Below are 20,791 nucleotides of genomic sequence, written 5' to 3' on the forward strand. Positions count from 1 at the left end.
TCGTTGTCAGTCCGCAGGCACTTCAATTTTCTTCCGGTCTGGGTTTCGGAATAGGTCTTGAACTCCTTGAACGCTTCAAACACGTCCTTCTTGGATTTCAGAAAATAGACGAAGGTCATTCGACTTGCATCATTGATAAAGGTGACGAAATACTTGTTCCCACCATGCAGGCCTGGTAGCGGGTCACTTTTTAGTGACTTGGTCACTTTTTTCGGGCTAGTCACTAAAAAGTCTCTTTTTTCGACCTCAAGTCACTAAAGTCACCTTTTCTCGCAAAAAGTCACTATTTTCAACTATTTTGAAACTATCGACTAAGATTTTTTTATAAAGCTTTATGTATCTTTATGTATGATGTTTTGTTTATGGCGGAAATTAAATTACGGATCTTGGAAAAATGATCACTCTGAAACATCGCCAGCCATTTAATTTAATTCGCTGCTCCTATTGGCATTTCACCAGTAGCTAATTGAAGGTGTTTTATGTCACAGTTTATAAATTGTTATACAGTCATGGAAGCAGGAGACCTGTCGATTTGGAGTTTTTTTTAACTCAAGCTTTATGCAGTAGGGGAAAGTGGGAAGACTTGATTCCTTGGGAAACTTGATTGTCCCTTGTTTTACCAAGAACTAAACTGCCCATGATCGCATATTTGTAACACTCTCATTTTTGTTCATTTTGTAAAAAGCCTGTGAATCGTTCAGAATGCTAAATTTGATGGATCTAACCCCACAACAGTAAAATAGGATTTATTATTTTGCTTATTTTTGGTAAGAAGTAAAAATATTTAAAAATGCAGAGAGCATGGTCCTCATTACAAGCAGGAGGTCAGGTCGAGCGTTAAATCCCAGGCTTGTTGTACATGAATCTTCATAATTTTTATATCGTTTTCTACCAAAACGATCCTACTGTTCCTGTCGCACTAAAAATTCCAAAAACATCCGTGGCACCTATGACAAATCGTTAGAGTTCTCTGCCTCGTTCTTAAGTAGGCAGCTAATCCAATCATCGTAATTTTCACTTATTATCACGAGAAGAGAATGCTCATTCACACAGATATTCGCCGAGAAATAATTTTCAGGAAAGAAAAACAGAGTGATAACCATATTTCGATCACTTCCAGTGGCGTAAACATTTGATTTGCTTGCAGACTACTCATAGTTTTGAGTTGTCCTGCTTTTTACTGGAGTAAAATTTCCGTGGGGTTAGAAGAGAGGGCAATAATTTTACTTAGTCACTGAGTAGATAAAAGTAACCGAGTAGGATTTTAATTTTTCTTCTGAGCTCATTCTAAGAGAAAAGAGTGGTGAGTGATAGATGTTTTCCGCCACAAATTACGAAAAAAATACTCTCCTTCGACCCAAAAACGCTTGATTTTGTCTCATCGGACTTGCAACTGAAATTGGAAGTCACTATTTGGTCACTTTTTCTGCAACTGAAAGTCACTATTTGGTCCCTTTTTTCGTCAGCTTTGGTCACTAAAGTCACTATTTTGAGTGGCTTCGGTCGCTACCAGCCCTGCACCGAGCGAAGGCTTCTCCATTGCTCCGCACACGTCCGAGTGGATCACCTCGAGGACCTCTCTCGCTTTTGAGCCGCTGGACTTGAATGGTGACCGTTGATGCTTCCCTTCGACACATGGAACACAGGTTGACATCTTTCCATTCGGAGTTTCCATTCCTGTCACCATGGCAGGTAATCGCTTCACGCTGTCTACGTTTAAGTGGCCCAACCGTCGATGCCAAAGCTCCAGATTGGTGGCAGGACGTGCCACACATGCACTTGATTGACCAACCTGATTCAGTTGGTATAAGCCATCCTTCTCACGCCCCGTAGCGATAACTTCTCCCGTAGACTCGTGTTTGACTTCACACGCATCTTTGGTGAAACTCGTGATGAACTTTATAATTTAAAAAAATCACGTTAATAAAGATTAAAAAAAAAAATCTTTGGTGAAATTGATGCAATAGCCTTTCTGACAGATGCGACTTACAGATAGAAGGTTCACTGCAAGTTCTGGAACACATAAAACGTTAGTGACATCTAGGCTACAGCACTCACCATTAGACCTCTTCATGTTTTAAAAAGTATTAAAAATTCAACCAGTCAGCCCAGAATCAAAATTCTTATGCTTAAATAAGCCTCCTGTCAAATTTTCAGCTAATTCGGATAACATTTCGAGGTGGCTCAAGTCGATTTAGTGTTTTTGGGCTATTTTCAATTTTGAAAAAAATCTAACGAGAGATATAAATGCCGAAAACTATCGCAACAACCTCTATACGGAAGCTTTAGGAAGAAATCCTAACGTGCATATTTATGACAAATGTTCTGCTTCTGATTTTTAGGAATTTAACGGTAAATCGCACATTGGCAATTATATTACTCAAATGTCCAGGGAAAATAGAGGAATAATAATATAATAAATTAGCAATGATTTGTCATGAATTCAAGAATTTCATAGAACAACGACTTTTAGAGGAAACAGTGTTTTATGCACTTAAAAGCTCGAAAATCACTTTAACATGGTCAAAACATGAACGAAACGAATCGCATTGTTCACAAGACTTGTAGAGCACACCTAAAGCTTCCGTATAGAGGTTGTTGCGATAGTTTTCGGCATTTATATCTCTCGTTAGATTTTTTTCAAAATTGAAAATAGCCCAAAAACACTAAATCGACTTGAGCCACCTCAAAATTTTATCCGAATTAGCTGAAAATTTGACAGGAGCCTTATTTTAGCATAAGAATTGTGATTCTGGGCTGACCGGATGAATTTTTGATACTTTTTGAAAACATGAAGAGGTCTACTCACCATCTACTTCAGCGTTTAGTTCGACATTGCCTACGGCCACAACCGCTATCTCGGATGCGTCTGCCACGTAGATATACTGCGACACCTGCTTTGCGCCTACAAGAGCAGCCTTGTCCCTACACATATGGTTTCCAGTTCCAGAATCTAGTCCATTCTGCTTCTTACATGCTAGCAGTGCCTTCTTCTTCACGCCTCGGAAGTTCTTTTCGTTGTTGAAACTCGGTTTCTGTGGGCATTCCAACGCGTAGCGCCCAAGTTTCTCGCACTTGAAACATTTCATGTTTGATTTGTCCTTTTTCTTGACCACTGGTTTCGGACACGACGTTGCCAGTGCTCCACTTGATCCGCCAGCCCTAGAACCAGACTCGATCGACACGTCCTGCAGAATCTTCGATTTTACCCAATCTGCCGTCCACTTGACTCCTGACGCGTCCATGCAAAAGATATTTTAGTTACTAGATAAAGATTGTCGCTGTCGTCGCTGTCCGGAACATCTTTTGCTGGCGAGGATAGGGGAGCTTAATGTCAAAGAAGGAAAATCCATACGATTTGACAGCTTGGTACCCAACATGTTCCGGACAGCAGAACAAAGGGAACCGAAGCGACAATCTTTATCTAGTAACTAAAATATCCTTAGTCCATGCCCATGACCATTGGCTCCTATCTTTTCGGTAGTCCCATCATGAGACTCAACGACCTCCGCTCGTCGTCGAGCGGGAAACCAATTTCTTGAAGTTTCTGGCTCGTTGTAAAAATTTCGTCCACCCACTCTTCAACGGATGAACAGTCTTCAAGTTGTAATCTCATCAGCTTCCGCAGCAGGCTAATATTCCTATACTTCCCGCTGTCCTGGAACGCCGTTCGGAGACTTGTCCAAGCTTGTTTGGCTGTTCGAGCGTTCTGAACCAGACTGTAATTGTACCCTTCGATACTCAGGCAAATCGTCGCTAAGGCTCGGTCCGAGAGGTCGTCACTGATCTGAACGTTGTCCGGAGAATCAATGGCACGCCAGGTTTCTTCCTTTATCATTACCATCCGCAATCCGAACGCCCACGCCGCATAGTCGTCACGGCATTTTAGCTTCTCCAGAGATTGTTGGGACACGCTGTTGAATGGAACTCTCTGCTCGCATATTCTTGCTTGCTGAATTCCTCCACCGTTCACATTCCTCTGGTTGCCAGAACCGTTGACTTGAGCAGAATCACAAACATTTTCAATCGCTACGTCGTCTTGAGTTGGTAATACTCCATCTCCCGTTCTTCTTACCGACATGTTCCAGAAACAAAAAAACTTCTTGATAAACAAATTTTCACTTTCAGCTTATTATCGGCCGGTTGCTATGAGCAGGGTTTCGACTTTTCATTTCAATGAGACCAAAGCAAGCGTTTTTCGGGCCAAGGGAAAATCTTGTTTCGTTGTTTATGTTGAGGATCATCTTTCACTCATCAATCTTTTCTCTAGAATTTGTATTGGAAGATGAACGAAAATCTTGCCTATTAGATGAAAATCCTTTTTCGTTTCATTACTTTCACCTCTCACTCACTTTTCGCGAGAATTATCGCAGAACAATTACAAAATTGTATGGCCGCGCCGGGATTCGAACCCAGAATAGTAACAATAATAGCTGTGGGGATGCGCTTACTTTAGCCACACCACCACGCTGTCTGTATGAAAGCGTTAAGTTATTTGTTCCACAAACTACTACCATTTGCATTGATGATGCCACGAAAAGACTCGAATATGAAAGAAAAAGAGCAAACCAACGTTTAGCGGCAATCGAAGTGAGCGAAAAATTGTTATCACTCTCCAGGCTGTTTTTCTTTCCCGAAAAGCGATTTCTCCTCGAAAACTTTCGTGAGGGAAAATCATGTGCTCCTGAGATTGAGTGAGCATTATGAACCCTGACTAGGAGCTATCCTGGGCTCATAACCTAATAGAAATGTAACGTCTGAACAGGTACAGTGATTAGCAACGAATGAGTTAAGATAATTTATGTACAAAAATACAACGCTCACTATGATAACAAAATGTACGCTATATCGGGGGTACGTTATATCGAAGATTACCTGTAATTCGGCCATTATTCATGTTCGTCGCGGATTTCGCGGATTGAAATTTTCTCAGTTTGTAACAGCCCTGTATTTGATTTCCATGTTCCGTTTCAGGATGTTCATATTCCCTATTTTGGACATCCCCCCATCCCCAAAATATTCCTATAAATTAGAAATACTAGAATAAGAGATCGGCGAAGACGCCATCTTGTTTCCAATCGAACCGTCAGAAGCGGTTCCAATTCGACTTGTTTACTTTTGCTTCCATAATTATTATTATTTAATCAGACTAAGGCCGAAGTGGCCTGTGCGGTATATAAGAGTCTTCTCCATTCGGCTCGGTCCATGGCTACACGTCGCCAACCACGCAGTCTACGGAGGGTCCGCAAGTCATCTTCCACCTGATCGATCCACCTTGCCCGCTGCGCACCTCGCCTTCTTGTGCCCGTCGGATCGTTATCGAGAACCATTTTCACCGGGTTACTGTCCGACATTCTGGCAACGTGCCCGGCCCATCGCAGTCGTCCGATTTTCGCGGTGTGAACGATGGATGGTTCTCCCAACAGCTGATGCAATTCGTGGTTCATTCGCCTCCTCCACGTACCGTCCGCCATCTGCACCCCACCATAGATGGTACGCAGCACTTTCCTTTCGAAAACTCCCAGTGCGCGTTGGTCCTCCACGAGCATCGTCCAGGTCTCGTGTCCGTAGAGGACTACCGGTCTAATTAGCGTTTTGTAGATTGTCAGTTTGGTACGGCGGCGAACTCTATTCGATCGGAGCGTCTTGCGGAGTCCAAAGTACGTACGATTTCCAGCCACTATGCGTCTCCGAATTTCTCTGCTGGTGTCATTTTCGGCAGTCACCAGTGAGCCCAAGTACACAAATTCTTCTACCACCTCGATTTTGTCACCACCGATGCAAACTCGCGGTGGGTGGCTCACATGGTCTTCTCTTGAACCTCTTCCTATCATGTACTTCGTCTTCGACGTGTTGATGACTAGTCCGATCCGCTTAGCTTCCCTCTTCAGTCTGATGTAGGCTTCCTCCATCTTCTCAAAGTTACGTGCCATAATATCTATGTCGTCGGCGAAACCAAATAGCTGGACGGACTTATTGAAAATTGTACCACTCGTGTTAATCCCTGCTCTTCGTATTACCCCTTCCAAAGCGATGTTGAATAGCAAACACGAAAGACCATCACCTTGCCGTAACCCTCTGCGGGTTTCGAAGGGACTCGAGAATGCCCCTGAAACTCGAACTACGCACATCACCCGATCCATCGTCGCTTTGATCAACCGTGTCAGTTTATCCGGAAAACCGTGTTCGTGCATTAGCTGCCATAGCTGGTCCCGATCGATTGTATCATATGCGGCTTTGAAGTCGATGAATAGATGATGTGTGGGCACGTTGTATTCGCGGCATTTCTGCAGTACTTGGCGAATGGCGAACACCTGGTCCGTGGTGGAGCGTTCGCCCATAAAACCCGCCTGGTACTGCCCCACGAACTCCCTTGCAGTTGGTGCTAGTCGACGGCATAAAATTTGGGAGAGTACCTTGTAGGCGGCGTTCAGCAATGTGATTACGCGGTAGTTGCTACAATCCAGCTTATCGCCCTTTTTGTAGATGGGACACACGACACCTTCCATCCACTCCTGCGGCAAAACTTCCTCCTCCCAAATCTTGGTAATGACCCAGTGCAGCGCTCTAGCCAGTGCCTCACCACCGTGTTTAAATAGCTCTCCTGGTAGTTGGTCAACCCCAGGGGCTTTGTTGTTCTTCAGCCGGCCAATCTCCTCCTGGATTTCCTGGAGATCCGGAGCCGGTAGAATTATGTCCTGCGCGCGTTCTCCCAGGTCCATCACCATACCGCCATCTTCGTCTGCCACATCGCCATTCAGGTGTTCTTCGTAGTGCTGCCGCCACCTTTGGGTCACCTCACGCTCGTTCGTAAGAAGGTTCCCGTTTATGTCCTTACACATATCAGGCTGTGGCACGTGGCCCTTACGTGAACGGTTTAACTTCTCATAGAACTTTCGTGTGTTATTAGCGCGGTACAGTTGCTCCGTCTCTTCACGGTCTCGATCTTCCTGCTGGCACTTTTCCTCCGGAAAATCGAGTTTTGTCTGTTCCGCGCCCGTTTATATCGCGCCTTGTTCGCCCACGTGCGGTGTTGCAGCAATCTTGCCCATGCTGTATTCTTCTCTTCTACTAACTGCTCACATTCGTCGTCATACTAGTCGTTTCTTTGATCCGGGGGCGCCGTGCCAAGTGCAGTGGTTGCGATGCTACCAAATGCGGATCGAATATCTCTCCAGCCACCTTCATATCCATCTTCCACAAGGAGCAAGCAAAAGTTCAAGTGCTGCCAGTATAATTTAAACGATTTCATGCATTTTCATACGTTGCCATTTTCGTCAGTTTTTCACTCCGCTGGTCTCTGGTTATAGGGTTGCTACTATAAATGACACTCGCTCTGATTTCAACTTGTTTTACACAGCTGTATGCTGCCTAACCGATTATGTTTTTTCGCACTTGTATACAAATTTGACAAATTTGTTATCATGGCTTGTTATAATACGGAACAGTTTTTGCCTTCCTTCTGTCGTTGCTCGTTATCTATTGAGAGAGATTTCTCCAAACCCTGATACGTACACGTAAAAAAATAACCTTATATGTTATGGCAAAAAACCATTCGAAAATACTTATACTCTTCATTATGCCACCTAATGAATGGTCCCATATCAAAAAGCTAATATCATTCATAAGTTAATGAAAAGTATAAGTTTCCGAATGTATGTGGCTAATGCGATGTATAAGTTTTTTCTTATTCATGTCATTAAGCGCCTGCTTTGGCAAAAAAGTATTAGAAATATTAATAATAAACAACATTAAATTTTTTCACGTGTACATACTATTTAACTAAAATGTTGCCAACTTTTTCTAGGTCAATCAATGTTCTTCATTCCCAGCTGCATAAATACATACCTCTCTCAATAACCACTATTAGCGCTCATACAGAAGGACGAACACGTGTTCATTAGGCTGTGCCCTCGTGGCAAACCGTACACTAGTGGTTGACAGATGGTAATGGTCAGTTGAGAGTGCTTGTTAAAATAAATCTATAGGTACTAAATGCAGCAAACTACTGAACGAATTATAGTTGCCACAATTGGTGGGGTAAAATGTGCACATATTCGACATCGACAATCGCATACCTACATAAGGTAATGTGCATCTGCGGCATATAGTCGCATGCTCTGATTTATAGTCCTGACCACTATTGTTCCCTGATTGTGATTAAAATATGTAGAGTGGGATGCATTGGTTGAAAAATTTTGAAAATAAATTTTCAACGAAACTATATTAGCTATTCAATAGTAAGTTGAAGATTGATTTTATAAATTTTACCATATAAAATTTCTACCATTCGATATCATGATTCTAATCTGGTGATCATCATAATTCTGAAAACACTTACTATAGATAGCATGACAAACATCTATCTAAAATTGAAACAAAAAAAATTTTTTTTGGGGAACAATACTCCATGAGAAAATCCGGTAGAAACGCTTCAAATAAAGAAGGCACCGGTGCTGATGATGTATTTCAAGTTATTTTACACAGCTGTGCAAAAAGTCGTTTATCAAAGCCTAGTTTGGGGGGTGCTTTTTGGTTTCTGTTTTAATCACACTTGTATCAGACTGCAAACCTGCAATTCATTTGATTTCTTTGCTTCTCATAATTTCGTAAAAGCTGTGACTCTCTTTTATCGTCAAATAACTTATTATGATACAGACTACGATGTTTTACATATATGTTATTTTTCACTGTCATATATCAAATTGCGGGGAACCAATTAATATCACCATTCGAGAGCTGCTGAATTGGTCCTGTTTCATGTATCCCGACTCGTTTATTTCATCCGTTTCTATGCCGCGAGCTAACCTATGGTATCTTCCGATCGAGTCAAATTTCCAGCTAGGCTCAGCGTAATATTTAATATACTTGTCGTAAAACAAATTAGTACTATTCCATTTAACTACACCACTTTGTAAACTTTACAAATAAGTATCTCGACCTCAACTTTAAGGTCTGACTCGACTTTCAACAATTTCATTCTATATTTTGCCTAAGACGCAAAGCATGATTCATCATTATATAGTCAAACTAATATCGATTTTTGCTTGTTTCACTCTTTCCAGATTCGCTTTTGAGTCGCAACGATGGGTAATTAAATTCAGTTCAAACGATGTCCCATCGTAACCATGGCTTCCGGAGCGGTCACTACTCGGCTGAAAGAAATGGCAAATTTGTTTAGCAGCTAATCAAACTATCTATACGATACGCTATCACAAACGTACCTTAGTAACATAAATAACCGGAGAGACAACGGACTTTGCCTTTGAAATGCGCTCCATTCGCAAGTCAATTGCCGAGTCGGATGATGATGCCACGCGGTCTTCCTCGGGTGGAGGATCCAGTGCCACCGCCCAGCGCCACATCGACCTGAGTGTGCTGCGAAAACCGATCCTAACCGCCGTCACCGGTTTCGTGGAAGCTTTCAAAGCATACGAAGCGGGCACCGAGGAAATCCGGAAACTCCTGACCAGCGAGTGTGACGTGCTGTACGAATGTCGGGTTTGTCGCAATATTTTCCGTAGCTTGACCAACTTCATATCGCACAAGCGGGTCTACTGCCGGAAGCTGTTCAACGCGGCCCAACACTTTCACTTCCAAAACGATGGCTTCCTGGATCAGGACATTGCGACGATCCTGCAGGCCGAGCAGGACAGCCAAAACAAGGCGAAGAAGGTGCACGCCGACATCCTCAACAAGGACCTCTCCAGCATTATCGAACGACTGAGGCGGAAGCAGCACAAGCTCAGCGCCGAACTGAGCATGACTGATTATTACGATAAGGTTAACCATAAGCTAACACAGGACGATCTCAGCCGGCAGCAGCACGTACTGCAACTGGATCGGGTACCAACCTCGGAGGCAGCTGTTTTCCAAACCGTTCGACTGGGTGTGGTGGACTGCATGCGGACGCAGGTGGGCGAGCTCGACAATTTGCACCATAACAACAACAACACGGTGCTGGGACCGGATGGGAAGGTGGTGGAACCTCAGTCCCGGCCGCAGTCTACCCTTCCTGTCATCAGGGCACCATCGGAACAGTACTTCAAGCCAATCGAGTTGGAGAAAGAGACGAAGGGAGATGATGAGAGCATGGATAAGACGGCGGTTTATAGTTGTCAGGAATGTGAGTATGGTCAAGAAATGTGAGTCATGAGGATGGGTTATTTACTGTTTTTTTAAATTTCTTCTAAAGGTAATCTCCAATTCGATACGGAGAAGACATTGAAGCTGCACAGCGATATGAAGCATACACCGTCGACCTACGTGTATACGTGCCCCTCGTGCCCTAAGACATTTTTACAACCAGGAGCTGTTATTCGACATCTCTGCAATGATCACAAGTGAGTATGAACCTTTGATGTTCTAAGGGTTTGGAAATTTCTAGCTCTATAAATCTCCAAAAAACATTTAACAATGTGAATCTGTTTTCGTGGAGTTACCTGCCAGAAAATGATTCTTGATCTTCGTCAGATTTTTCATATAGCTTAAATACAAAGTGGGTCCAAACACAGATTCTTCCCGGAAACGAGATGTATTCTACGAATTCTTTCATTTTTTTTGTAGAAAAATTAAGCCAATCACGATTGTGATATTAATAATGTACCTAGTCAAGATTTATTACAAATATTTACCTCAACTTGGTTAATGATTTTATAATTCATTATAAATGTACCTCTAGTTTGGTTCTGGTTTAAAGCAGTTTTGCCGGAAGCTACTTCAAGTCGATGGCTATTGTTCGTTTGCGCTTTCCCAGCTACGTTTCTCGTGGTGAAAGATACATGGCAGATTATTAGTAGTGATAGTGGAACGACCAGCCGTGAACCCTTACGTTCAAGCTGTTTGCACTTTTGTTGTGCGATAGCAGAAGTGATAATGCGTACAGTGTTGCTACTGTAATTGTCCTGATCTTACTCATATTATTGTAAACAGCGCACGTTGTAAAAAAATGTACCGTGCTGTGCCCCTATGCCGTTCACCTAAGACAATGCACTATGTCTTAAAACTCTAAAAAATACCCGTTTAGTATTTTGAAACCACAATTTCGCTACAGAGTGTCATTTTCTAAAAAACAATTGAAAATAAAATATGTTGGGACTTAGCATAGCATAGCATATCATAGTTACGGTGTACTTCGTAGATTGGACACTAGTGATACTCATGTTTTTCTTTTGAAATCCTTATTCAGATTGCTATCAGAAATCAAGGTGGGTGTGGTCCTTGATTTAAATCTAGAATAAAAATCACAAAAGCATGAGGATTACTACTCCTGGCCACGCCCATCTTCACCGTAACTTGGGAGGGGAGGGAAGTGTTCATGTAGTACTTACTTAACGAGAGGCCCTGACTCAGCGACACCCTCATAATTACTACGGAGTTGGATATAGGGAGGGTTTTCGTTGGGTCAGGATTTGCCTGTAGCTGACAATGTCACCGTGGTAGATCTTACACTGTAGAACACCACGCAAAGGTGTCTACCCAGCGTTACGGGGATAAAATATGTTGGGACTATAGTCATAGTCATATAGTCATAGGACTATAGTTGGTTCCAATAGTCAGAACAAACTTGAGCAATTATATGGTCATAATTCCAATCATCTAAAATGGCATTGTTCCTAATTCCGTTCATTCGTGTTCCTAATTCCAATCACCCGAAAAACAAATTTCTTGGAGATGTTAATGCCAGACAACATTTTTCTCACAAATTCATGTTTTTATTCATTTTGATTGCAAATAAAAAGCTAGAAATTTTATTTTCTTTCAAATTTAAACTAAAATGATACTTCCTTAGTTTGGCCAAGTTGGCTTTTTTTTCGTTTGTTTCACTTACCATTCGAGATTTTGTACGAAATCTACATGGACATTGATGCTATAGGGCACTGCACGGAAACATCTCTTTCTCTTTCGTTCCTCATAAATTTTGACGTTTACTGGCCTTGTTGTTTTCTAATTTCTTTGCAGCGAGAAAGAGACAAAGCAGTCCGTGCAGTGCCCTATAGCTGCCCTGTAGTATTAAGTACCATAGAAAAGACAAATATGATTCCCTATCGGAGTTTTTCATCTTATCCTCAACGTAATTTTGACTAGAGCCTGGATCCTAGGCCCAAGATGAATACACTACTAGGTGCTCCAATCTGCCAAGTTTATGTAAGAGAAGACGGCGGGGGTGAAAAGTTCATTTTCAGTACAAAACGAAAACAAACCGGCTGGCTATCCCATACGAAAATCCAAGATAGCGGAATCGTGAATTTGTCAGGTTAGCACACCTAGTGGTGCATTCATCTTGGCTAGACCTTTAATTTTGTTTGGACCTTACAACATATAGTGCTGTCCAATGACAGTTGAAGTAGCTCGAAGTTTCTCCCTGTCCTGCTCATGCCCATTTGTTGACAAAAAGAACGAGCAGGGCGAGAAGAACTTCGAGCTACTTCGAGTTGCTCATTGGACAGCACTAATGTCTCTGTTTGTTTGTTTGGAATTGTTCGTACCGATGTTTTGTTCAATATGAATATTTGTACAGGGTTCTTTAAAACACCGGATAACCCAAATTTTACAAATCATTCTCGGATTTCGGCAAAACATAATCTTATTTGTAGCTCAGAGACGGCAGTGTTTTGATTGGGACTCGAAACTCGCTAAGAAATTTCCAAATAAAGCTTTAAGAACAAGAACGTTACAATAAAATAGGTTGTGCTGTTTGAAACTGTTCGTGTTTTTCGGAAACCCTTTCTTGTCCAGCAACCACATGACCATATATTTGTTATACACCATCAACAAAAAAAAACTGTGTTTTCCTGGCATGAGTTGCAAAACGGCCCCATAACCTTTTCACGTAGAATCGTAAACGGAATTCCTTTCGGTCTGGTAGCGTGCGGGGTATAATTTCTAAAGTCCACCATTTATATGGACTCGTGTTGTAGATGCGCTACAAATTATAATTCACTATTTGCGCACCGAATTGCTATGACTGGTCGGGACGCGTCGCTTGCGTTCCCTGGCTGCTGATGCCGGGTCGGACGAAGCCGGCCGGCGATATGGTTATCCTCGGCTTGCTCGCGATCGACTTGCGACAGTCAGTGATACCAACATAATAAAGTTGACTTTGTGTTTTTTCCCCACGGGTAAGGAAACTGACGTAATAAGACCGGTATGCACCTCACACGTGTACGGTGTCATTTTTCTTCTTCATAAATTATATTCTCACAAACGGAATTTTCGGAATTTAACCTCCAAACCTAGAGAGCGGAATGAGGAACGAGTACCGAGAAAGGTACCCTTATTCCGGTCAACACATTTCTCACTTTTCAGCATTTTATATCGGTAAAATATAGACAACGATTTGGTAATACACTATTATGTTACCTGTTATGTCTTGTTATCCTGTTTCACCTAAAAATGCCTAAATATTATGTCAGACGTATAGATAGTTGAATATATAGATGAGCGAAGATAAATCCTCTGTCTCCAAACGAACTGTCAAACGTGTCTCCAAACGAGCATGACGTCACGATTTCAATGGAAACGTTAAGGGCTGTGACGTCATATGTGCGTGTGCACGGGCAAAAAAATCGACTCAGCCATGCTTTCGCTCATCTATAGATTCTACTATCTATAGTCAGACGTGTTTAGCAAGTGGTTTAATAAAAACAGTCAAAATGGCGCCTGTAGTGACGACCAACAAATTTTGTTCAAATTTTTACTGATAATCGCTAAAACTGACGCTGCTTTCCATTGCATTTTATGCATACATAACCATAGAAAAGTACAAGAATATTTGGCTGTTATTTTTAGACAAAAATTCTTCATTATTTATTATTTTGTTTTACGTGAACGGAATTAGGCGCTGATTGGAATAAGGGCACAGCACGGTATTACATACTATCGTAGTTTCATGTACCTCCGATTTTTTTCACAAGGTTATTAGAAATAAGGAAAAGGGTGTTTCAAAATATTTCATTGGCGATTTTCTTCTCAAATTTACCGTATGAAAAGACAATGGATAAACCTCAGCAAAATAACCTCGAAATTAAAAATATACACATTCGTAGCCTATTTTTGTATAGAAAACCTATTTTGAAACGGACGTAAAATTAAAAAAAAAAATCTGTAATTCAAGCGTTTTTAAAGAATGTTTAGTGTTATTTTTATTTTATTTATTTATGCATTATAAATAATCATCTATCTATAGGTCTAACGAACGGCTCCCGCCTTATTTTTTTTGTGGAAGAAAAAATACTTCATAACTGGCTCGAAAGCTTTCCTATCTGGCTCGAGAAGTTCATTCATTTTTTATTAATAAATACTGTGGGTTATTACTGATTAAAACATTAAATCAAGCACGGATTCGAATAATGCTGTACGAATAATGCTGTTAATGAGATTATGGCAATACGGGTGAAAGCTTTCCAGGACGTAGAACTTGTTAGAGAATGCATATCGGCTGTTGGTGATATCTTGTGTACCTGCTCGCAATCGATGAAAATACTTAATTATGTAAAAAACATGGCACAGGTAGCTGTATTCATAAGGGGAATAGATGATCATCTTCAAATCACCGAGAAATTGCAGCTTTGATTCCAATGAAGGAAAACGACTACGCTCATTATAAAGAAAATCATTTTACCTAGCTCAACCTCCACTAATTCCAAATTATGTTGACAAAAATGGAAGCAGAATACGTAGATTTGCTGTTTTATTGCGAAGTTTGTTGGTTAACCCGTGGTACTTAGCTTGAGATTTTTTTGTCTCTTTGAAAGGAAATTACACTATATTTACAAGATGAAGCAGAACCATGATCATGGTTCTGAATGGGTGAGTGGCTTCAGGTTGTTCATACAGTCGTTAAAACCGGGAAAAGCGGGGAAAAACCGGGAATTGGACCTGTCCACCGATAGCTCAGACAGGGTGAATTCGGCCGGTGATTCGGATGGTTCGACGTTTTGAAACGGCTCACAAAAAACACTTCCGATTTGATTAAGGTTTACTTTATTACTCGATTTGAATTGGTAGTGTTGCTGGTAATGATTAAAAAAAATGTAATTTTACACAACAAAAAAAGAAGATTAAAGTAACAAATTAAAATTAACCCAATGTTTTACCGTTCATTCACCCCCGTTGATAAATTCACTTTCAACAGAAGCAGGGCCGGATTTAGTCGGAAGGGGGCCCCGGGGCCGACGGTATGTGGGGGCCCCAAAATTTACAAAAAAGGTTGGGTTTGGTACATAAGATTTGTGGGGACCCGGGGCCACGGCGCCCCCCGGCCCCCATAAATCCGGCGCTGAACAGAAGGCATCAAAGCAATCTTCGACACAGCTCGTTTATATTCACCTCCTGCGGTTTTGACTGTATAACCCCCTAGGCTATGCTCATCGGAAAGGGGATCAACAGGGTCGGAATCGGGTGAAACGGTACAACATCCACGGCAACTCAGTTCAACCGGTACACTCACCTCCAATGGGAACTCACTATGTTAGAGCATATCCATAAGCAAACCTATGTTTGATAGCACTCACAAATAGAACCTTATGGGTACCAATGCTCAAAAGCCGCAACACAAATTATGTTCTGAACCAACAACACAGTGAGGAAGGCCTGGAGACTCTCGTTTGAGTCCGGTAGTAACGAATGAAAAATCAAGAATAAATAGTGAAATTTTTAACATCTATAAACGATTTTATGCTCTATTTTAACATGCGCAACATTGTATTGAGGACACTTAATTTTAACAATGTACTATAAGGGTATTGGTTTTGTTTGCCATGGCTTAACCTAACATGTGACGTCACAGATTTTCTTCTACTTGCGGTTTTTTATGCAGATGATGGGTTGGCGGCCTGCTGGTTTCCAAAGTTGTTCTCGCGAATTAATCGACTCGATTTTCCTCGGCGGAAATGGATTAGGGTATTCCTTCCAGAAGACGGAGTAATAGAGAGCGTCCGCTGGTGCCGAAAATGGGCACGAAGCCCTAGTGGAGTATTATCGTCGGGTGGGGCTTAAAGATTTCCCTCGGGCCGCTGGAATGCTTGCGCCGAAAGTGTAATGACGTCCACGTCTCCAAATTCTCCCGAAACTGCTTCGAGGCCCGCGAACGCGTAATGCTCACGTTTCTTGCCACCGGGTATTCTCCAAAATGGCGGCCTGCCCGCTATGGGTTTGAACGGTTTGCGTCGTCTCTGTCTGTCCCGTGTCTTTGTCGGAGCGCTTTTCGTGACGTTGTGTGTGTCCCCGACAAAAGCTTTTTCTGAGCAATTGAACTTTTATCGCAGTGTTGATATACAGATGACCGAAAAGATCACTTTACCAACTTTTGAACAACTTTTTCAGCACACAACTAACACTAGCGATATGGATATTTTGGTATGATTTTTCCGACTACCGTTTTTAAATTAACATCTACTTCACGGCGCGCACTATCTGCTCGCTGATGTTGTCGGGACAGAACAGACTTGGTGCTGCTAGAATGCCAAGCTCGTTCCTCTAAAAACCCACAAGAAATACGAACAATTCCGATTTTGCCGTATTTGTATTTTTATCCTATTTGTGCATACCATCGCCCCTGGCCCTACCTATAGCTGCTTTCGGCTGAGTTTCTTTTGCCGTCGCTCAAACCGCTGGAAATAAATACATCCGGAGAGAGTGCCACCGTGGGAGTCGGGTAGGATTTGGGAGAAAGAGTACCATTCTCTTCCGCTGCGTGAGCATAACCCAGGGTTGTATCCGCGAGGCGGAATAATCATATCTTGTGATCAAGTCACAAGTTCCATTTTTGAAACCATCGGTTACAACTGTCACCACACGAACAACATCGTCGTCACCCGGATGGTCAGCTGCAATTTGTCCAAGTTTCCATTGCTGCGGCGGCTGATTTTCCTCGATCAATAAGACCGATGCACCGACCTTAAAACTTGAGTTCACCTTCGTGTTCCACTTTTGGCGGCCTTGCAGAGGATGTAGATATTCGCGTGACCATTTGCGCCAGAAGTGCTGCTGCATTTGTTGAACGTGTTCATACCGATCAAGTCGTCACACCTTCTCATCTATGTAAGACGGTTCTGGTAAAGCTACCCCAGAACGACCGATCAAGAAATGAGACGGAGTCAAAACGGAGTAGTCGCTGGGATCGTCTGACATTGGACACAATGGTCGCGAGTTGAGAATGGCCTCCGTTTGAGCGAGGAAGGTGTCATCTCCTCGTAAGTAACGACGACTGGAAAATCGCTTTAGCGCCGCAATGAAGTTGTCGGTCGACAAACTGGAATGGATGGCCTTAACGACCAGGGAAACAAACACAACTACGTACCCTTTGTACAGCTTCGTACTACGTCCTCCAAGTTTCAGCATAAATGGACCGGCATAGTCTATTCCTACCATGGAGAATGGCGGTGACGGATATACTCTACAGCCGGGAAGGTTGCCCATGTACTGGATGCCCGATATGGGACGATGGCGTGCACACACCTGACACGACGTAACCACCTTTTTAATCAACTGTTTAGCATGGACAGGCCAATAACGTTAACGAACGATTGCCAAAAGCCCGTTCTGGCCGGCGTGAAAATGTTCTTGATGCAGCCCACGAACAATGGATTCGTGATGTGATGGATGCTTCTGTGGTAGGAGCACCTGGTGCTTGCCATCATACGGAATAGAAGAATATTCCAAACGACCACCAACTCGTATTAACCCATCGTCGTCCACAAAGAGTGTCAGGTTTCGGTACGGGTGTTGCTATTAGATTTAAGTGACTTCAAAACATCTCCGTAAGATTCGCGTTGGACAAGCAATAATATAAATTTCTCAGCCCTCATAATTTCGTCGACAGTAATATCACCAGACACCAGGCTCTTGTACACCTTACAATCGATATACCGATGAACATACGCCCATGCTCTCTGGATCCTTCTATAACTGCTGAGTCTGTTGAGCACTATCGTCGGTTTCACCTTCACAACAATTCAGGTTCACATGACGTAAGCTGTATTTCCCAAAGAATTTGTGCACCGCACCACCACAATTGTTTTTGCAGCAGATCTTCTGGCAGCTCACCCCTTGATATTACATCAGCAGGATTATCTTCGGATCGTATGTAACCCCATTGATAAGATTGCGTGATCTCCAAAATTGCAGCAACACGGTTAGCTACGAACGGATTTAGTGCTAGAGGCGATTTCTTAAGCCAGCACAGAACTATTTGGGAATCACACCACAGTTTCACATGATCAAAACTCATCTTTGTTGCAGCTATTACCTTCTGCATCAATTCCGCCAGGAGCTTCGCACGATACTGAGGGTTCAATATCAATCCCAAAGTCTTGATGCTGTTGCTGAGATCGGCTTCGTCAAAGCGAATCTGCTGCTCTTGGAGCTGCTTGGGAATTGCATTCAACACATCCACACTGTTTGAACAAAATTTGTGTACTTCGAAGCCACCACGACGCAACAATTCCGATAGCTCCGAAAAGATACGAATAACTTCTTCGACAGACGAACCACCAGTCAAAAAATCGTCGATATAACTGATAGAAAACGGATAGAAAATTGTAGTACTCACCACGCTTAGTTGGATACTTAGCAAGTTGGACCATCAGTCTAGTTAGCCGCTTTCTGGCCACTTCAAAGGAATCACCAAGTTGATGTTCCATACCATTAAATGGTAGTCGCACGACATATCGCCCAGATTCTTCGCGGTAATGAGTGTCTTTGAAATGCTGCTCAACTAAATCTTCAGCTGCAGTTGTAGCGGTCTCCATGTGTACACTTTCCAGTTTCCAGAATCTTGACATTGTGCGGTTGAGTAACTCCTCATTCCGATTAAGTTGACAAACACAACGAGACGACTGGGCTGATCCTGCCACGATCCATCCTAATTCCGTTTCCGCTAACGTTTCGTTGTCGATGCCGAGCTTCAATCGGCCGTTTTTGACTATGTCGAAAAACAATTCGTTTCCGATGATCATGTCTATTTCACCAGGTGAAGAAAATAGAGGATCAGCAAATCTTAGTCCGGATGGAATTGGCCAATATCGGGTGTCTATCTCTAGAACCGGTAATAACGCACGAAAGTTCTATGAGAAGTTGAACCGTTCACGTAAGGGCCACGTGCCACAGCCCGATATGTGTAAGGACATAAACGGGAAACTTCTTACAAACGAGCGTGAGGTGATCCAAAGGTGGCGGCAGCACTACGAAGAGCACCTGAATGGCGATATGGCAGACAACGGTGGCGGTATGGTAATGCACCAGGGAGCACGCGCGCAGGACATGCGACTTCCGGCTCTGAATCTCCAGGAAACCCAGGCAAAGCCCCTGGAGTTGACCAACTACCAGGAGAGTTGTTTAAACACGGTGGTGAGGCACTGGCTAGAGCGCTGCACTGGGTCATTACCAAGATTTGGGAGGAGGAAGTTTTGCCGCAGGAGTGGATGGAAGGTGTCGTGTAGCCCATCTACAAAAGGGCAATAAGCTGGATTATAGCAACTACCGCGCAATCACATTGCTGAACGCCGCTTACAAGGTACTTTCCCAAATTTTATGCCGCCGACTAACACTAACTGCAAGAGAGTTCGTGGGGCAGTACCAGGCGGGATTTATGAATGAACGCTCTACCACAGACCTTCGCCGTACGTCAGGTATTACAGAAATTCCGCGAATACAACGTGCCCACACATAATCTATTTATCGACTTCAAAGCCACATATGATATAATCGATCGGGACCATGGCAGCTAATGCACGAACACGGATTTCCGGATAAACTGTTACGGGTGATGTGCGTAGCTCGAGTTTCAGGGGCATTCTCGAGTCCCTTCGAAATGCGCAGAGGGTTACGGCAAGGTGGTGGTCTTTCGTGTCTGCTATTCAACACCGCTTTGGAGGGAGTAATACGAAGGGCAGGGATTGACACGAGTGGTACGATTTTCACGAAGTCCGTCCAGTTATTTGGTTTCGCCGACGACATTGATGTTATGGCACGAAACTTTGAGAGGATGGAGGAAGCCTACATCAGACTGAAAAGCGAAGCTAAACGGATTGGACTAGTCATCAACACGTCGAAGACGAAGTACATGATAGGAAGAGGCTCAAGAGAGGTCAATGTGAGCTACCCACCACGAGTTTCTATCGGTCGTGACGAAATCGAGGTGGTTGAAGAATTCGTGTACTTGGGCTCACTGTTGACCGCTGATAACGATACTAGCAGAGAAATTCGGAGACGCATCATGGCAGGAAATCGTACGTACTTTGGACTCCGCAAGACGCTCCGATCGAACAGAGTACGCCGCCGTACCAAACTGACAATCTACAAAACGTATTTTAGACCGGTAGTCCTCTACGGACACGAGACCTGGACGATGATCGTGGAGGACCAAAGCCCACTGGGAGTTTTCGAAAAGAAAGTGCTGTGTACCATCTATGGTGGGGTGCAGAAGGCGGACGGTACGTAGAAGAGGTGAATGATCCGCGAGTTGCATGAACTGTTGAGAGAACCATCCATCGTTTACACCGCGACAATCGGAAGACTGCGGTGGGCCGGGCACGTAGCCAGAATGTCGGACAGCAATCCGGTGAAAATTGTTCTCGACAACGATCTGACGGGCACAAGAAGGCGAGGTGCACAGCGGGCAAAGTGGATCGATCAAGTCGAGAACGACTTGCGGACTCTACGCAGACTGCGTGGTTGGCGACGTGCAGCCATGGGCACCGAGCTGAATGGAGAAGAATTTTATGCACTGTGTCTGAAAAAAGAAACTTCGTAATAACCACTTGCGGGATAACACGATTTGGCGGAGTAG

General features: G+C 43.1%; 1 protein-coding gene across 5 annotated transcripts in view; it reads left to right on the top strand.

The window, feature by feature from the left end:
• LOC134206139 (uncharacterized) overlaps positions 1–20,791 on the top strand; it is a 77,806-nt gene that overhangs the window by 52,622 nt on the left and 4,393 nt on the right. For all 5 annotated transcript variants that reach the window (XM_062681826.1, XM_062681830.1, XM_062681828.1 and 2 more), the window contains exons 2-3: positions 9,066–10,126; positions 10,196–10,343. In XM_062681826.1, the coding sequence (XP_062537810.1) occupies positions 9,271–10,126; positions 10,196–10,343 (1,004 nt within the window). In that variant the 5' untranslated portion in view covers positions 9,066–9,270. The remainder of the gene's footprint in view (positions 1–9,065; positions 10,127–10,195; positions 10,344–20,791) is intronic.

Source organism: Armigeres subalbatus, chromosome 1, assembly GCF_024139115.2.
Source record: "Armigeres subalbatus isolate Guangzhou_Male chromosome 1, GZ_Asu_2, whole genome shotgun sequence".
In the NCBI taxonomy this organism is placed as follows: Eukaryota; Metazoa; Arthropoda; class Insecta; order Diptera; family Culicidae; genus Armigeres; species Armigeres subalbatus.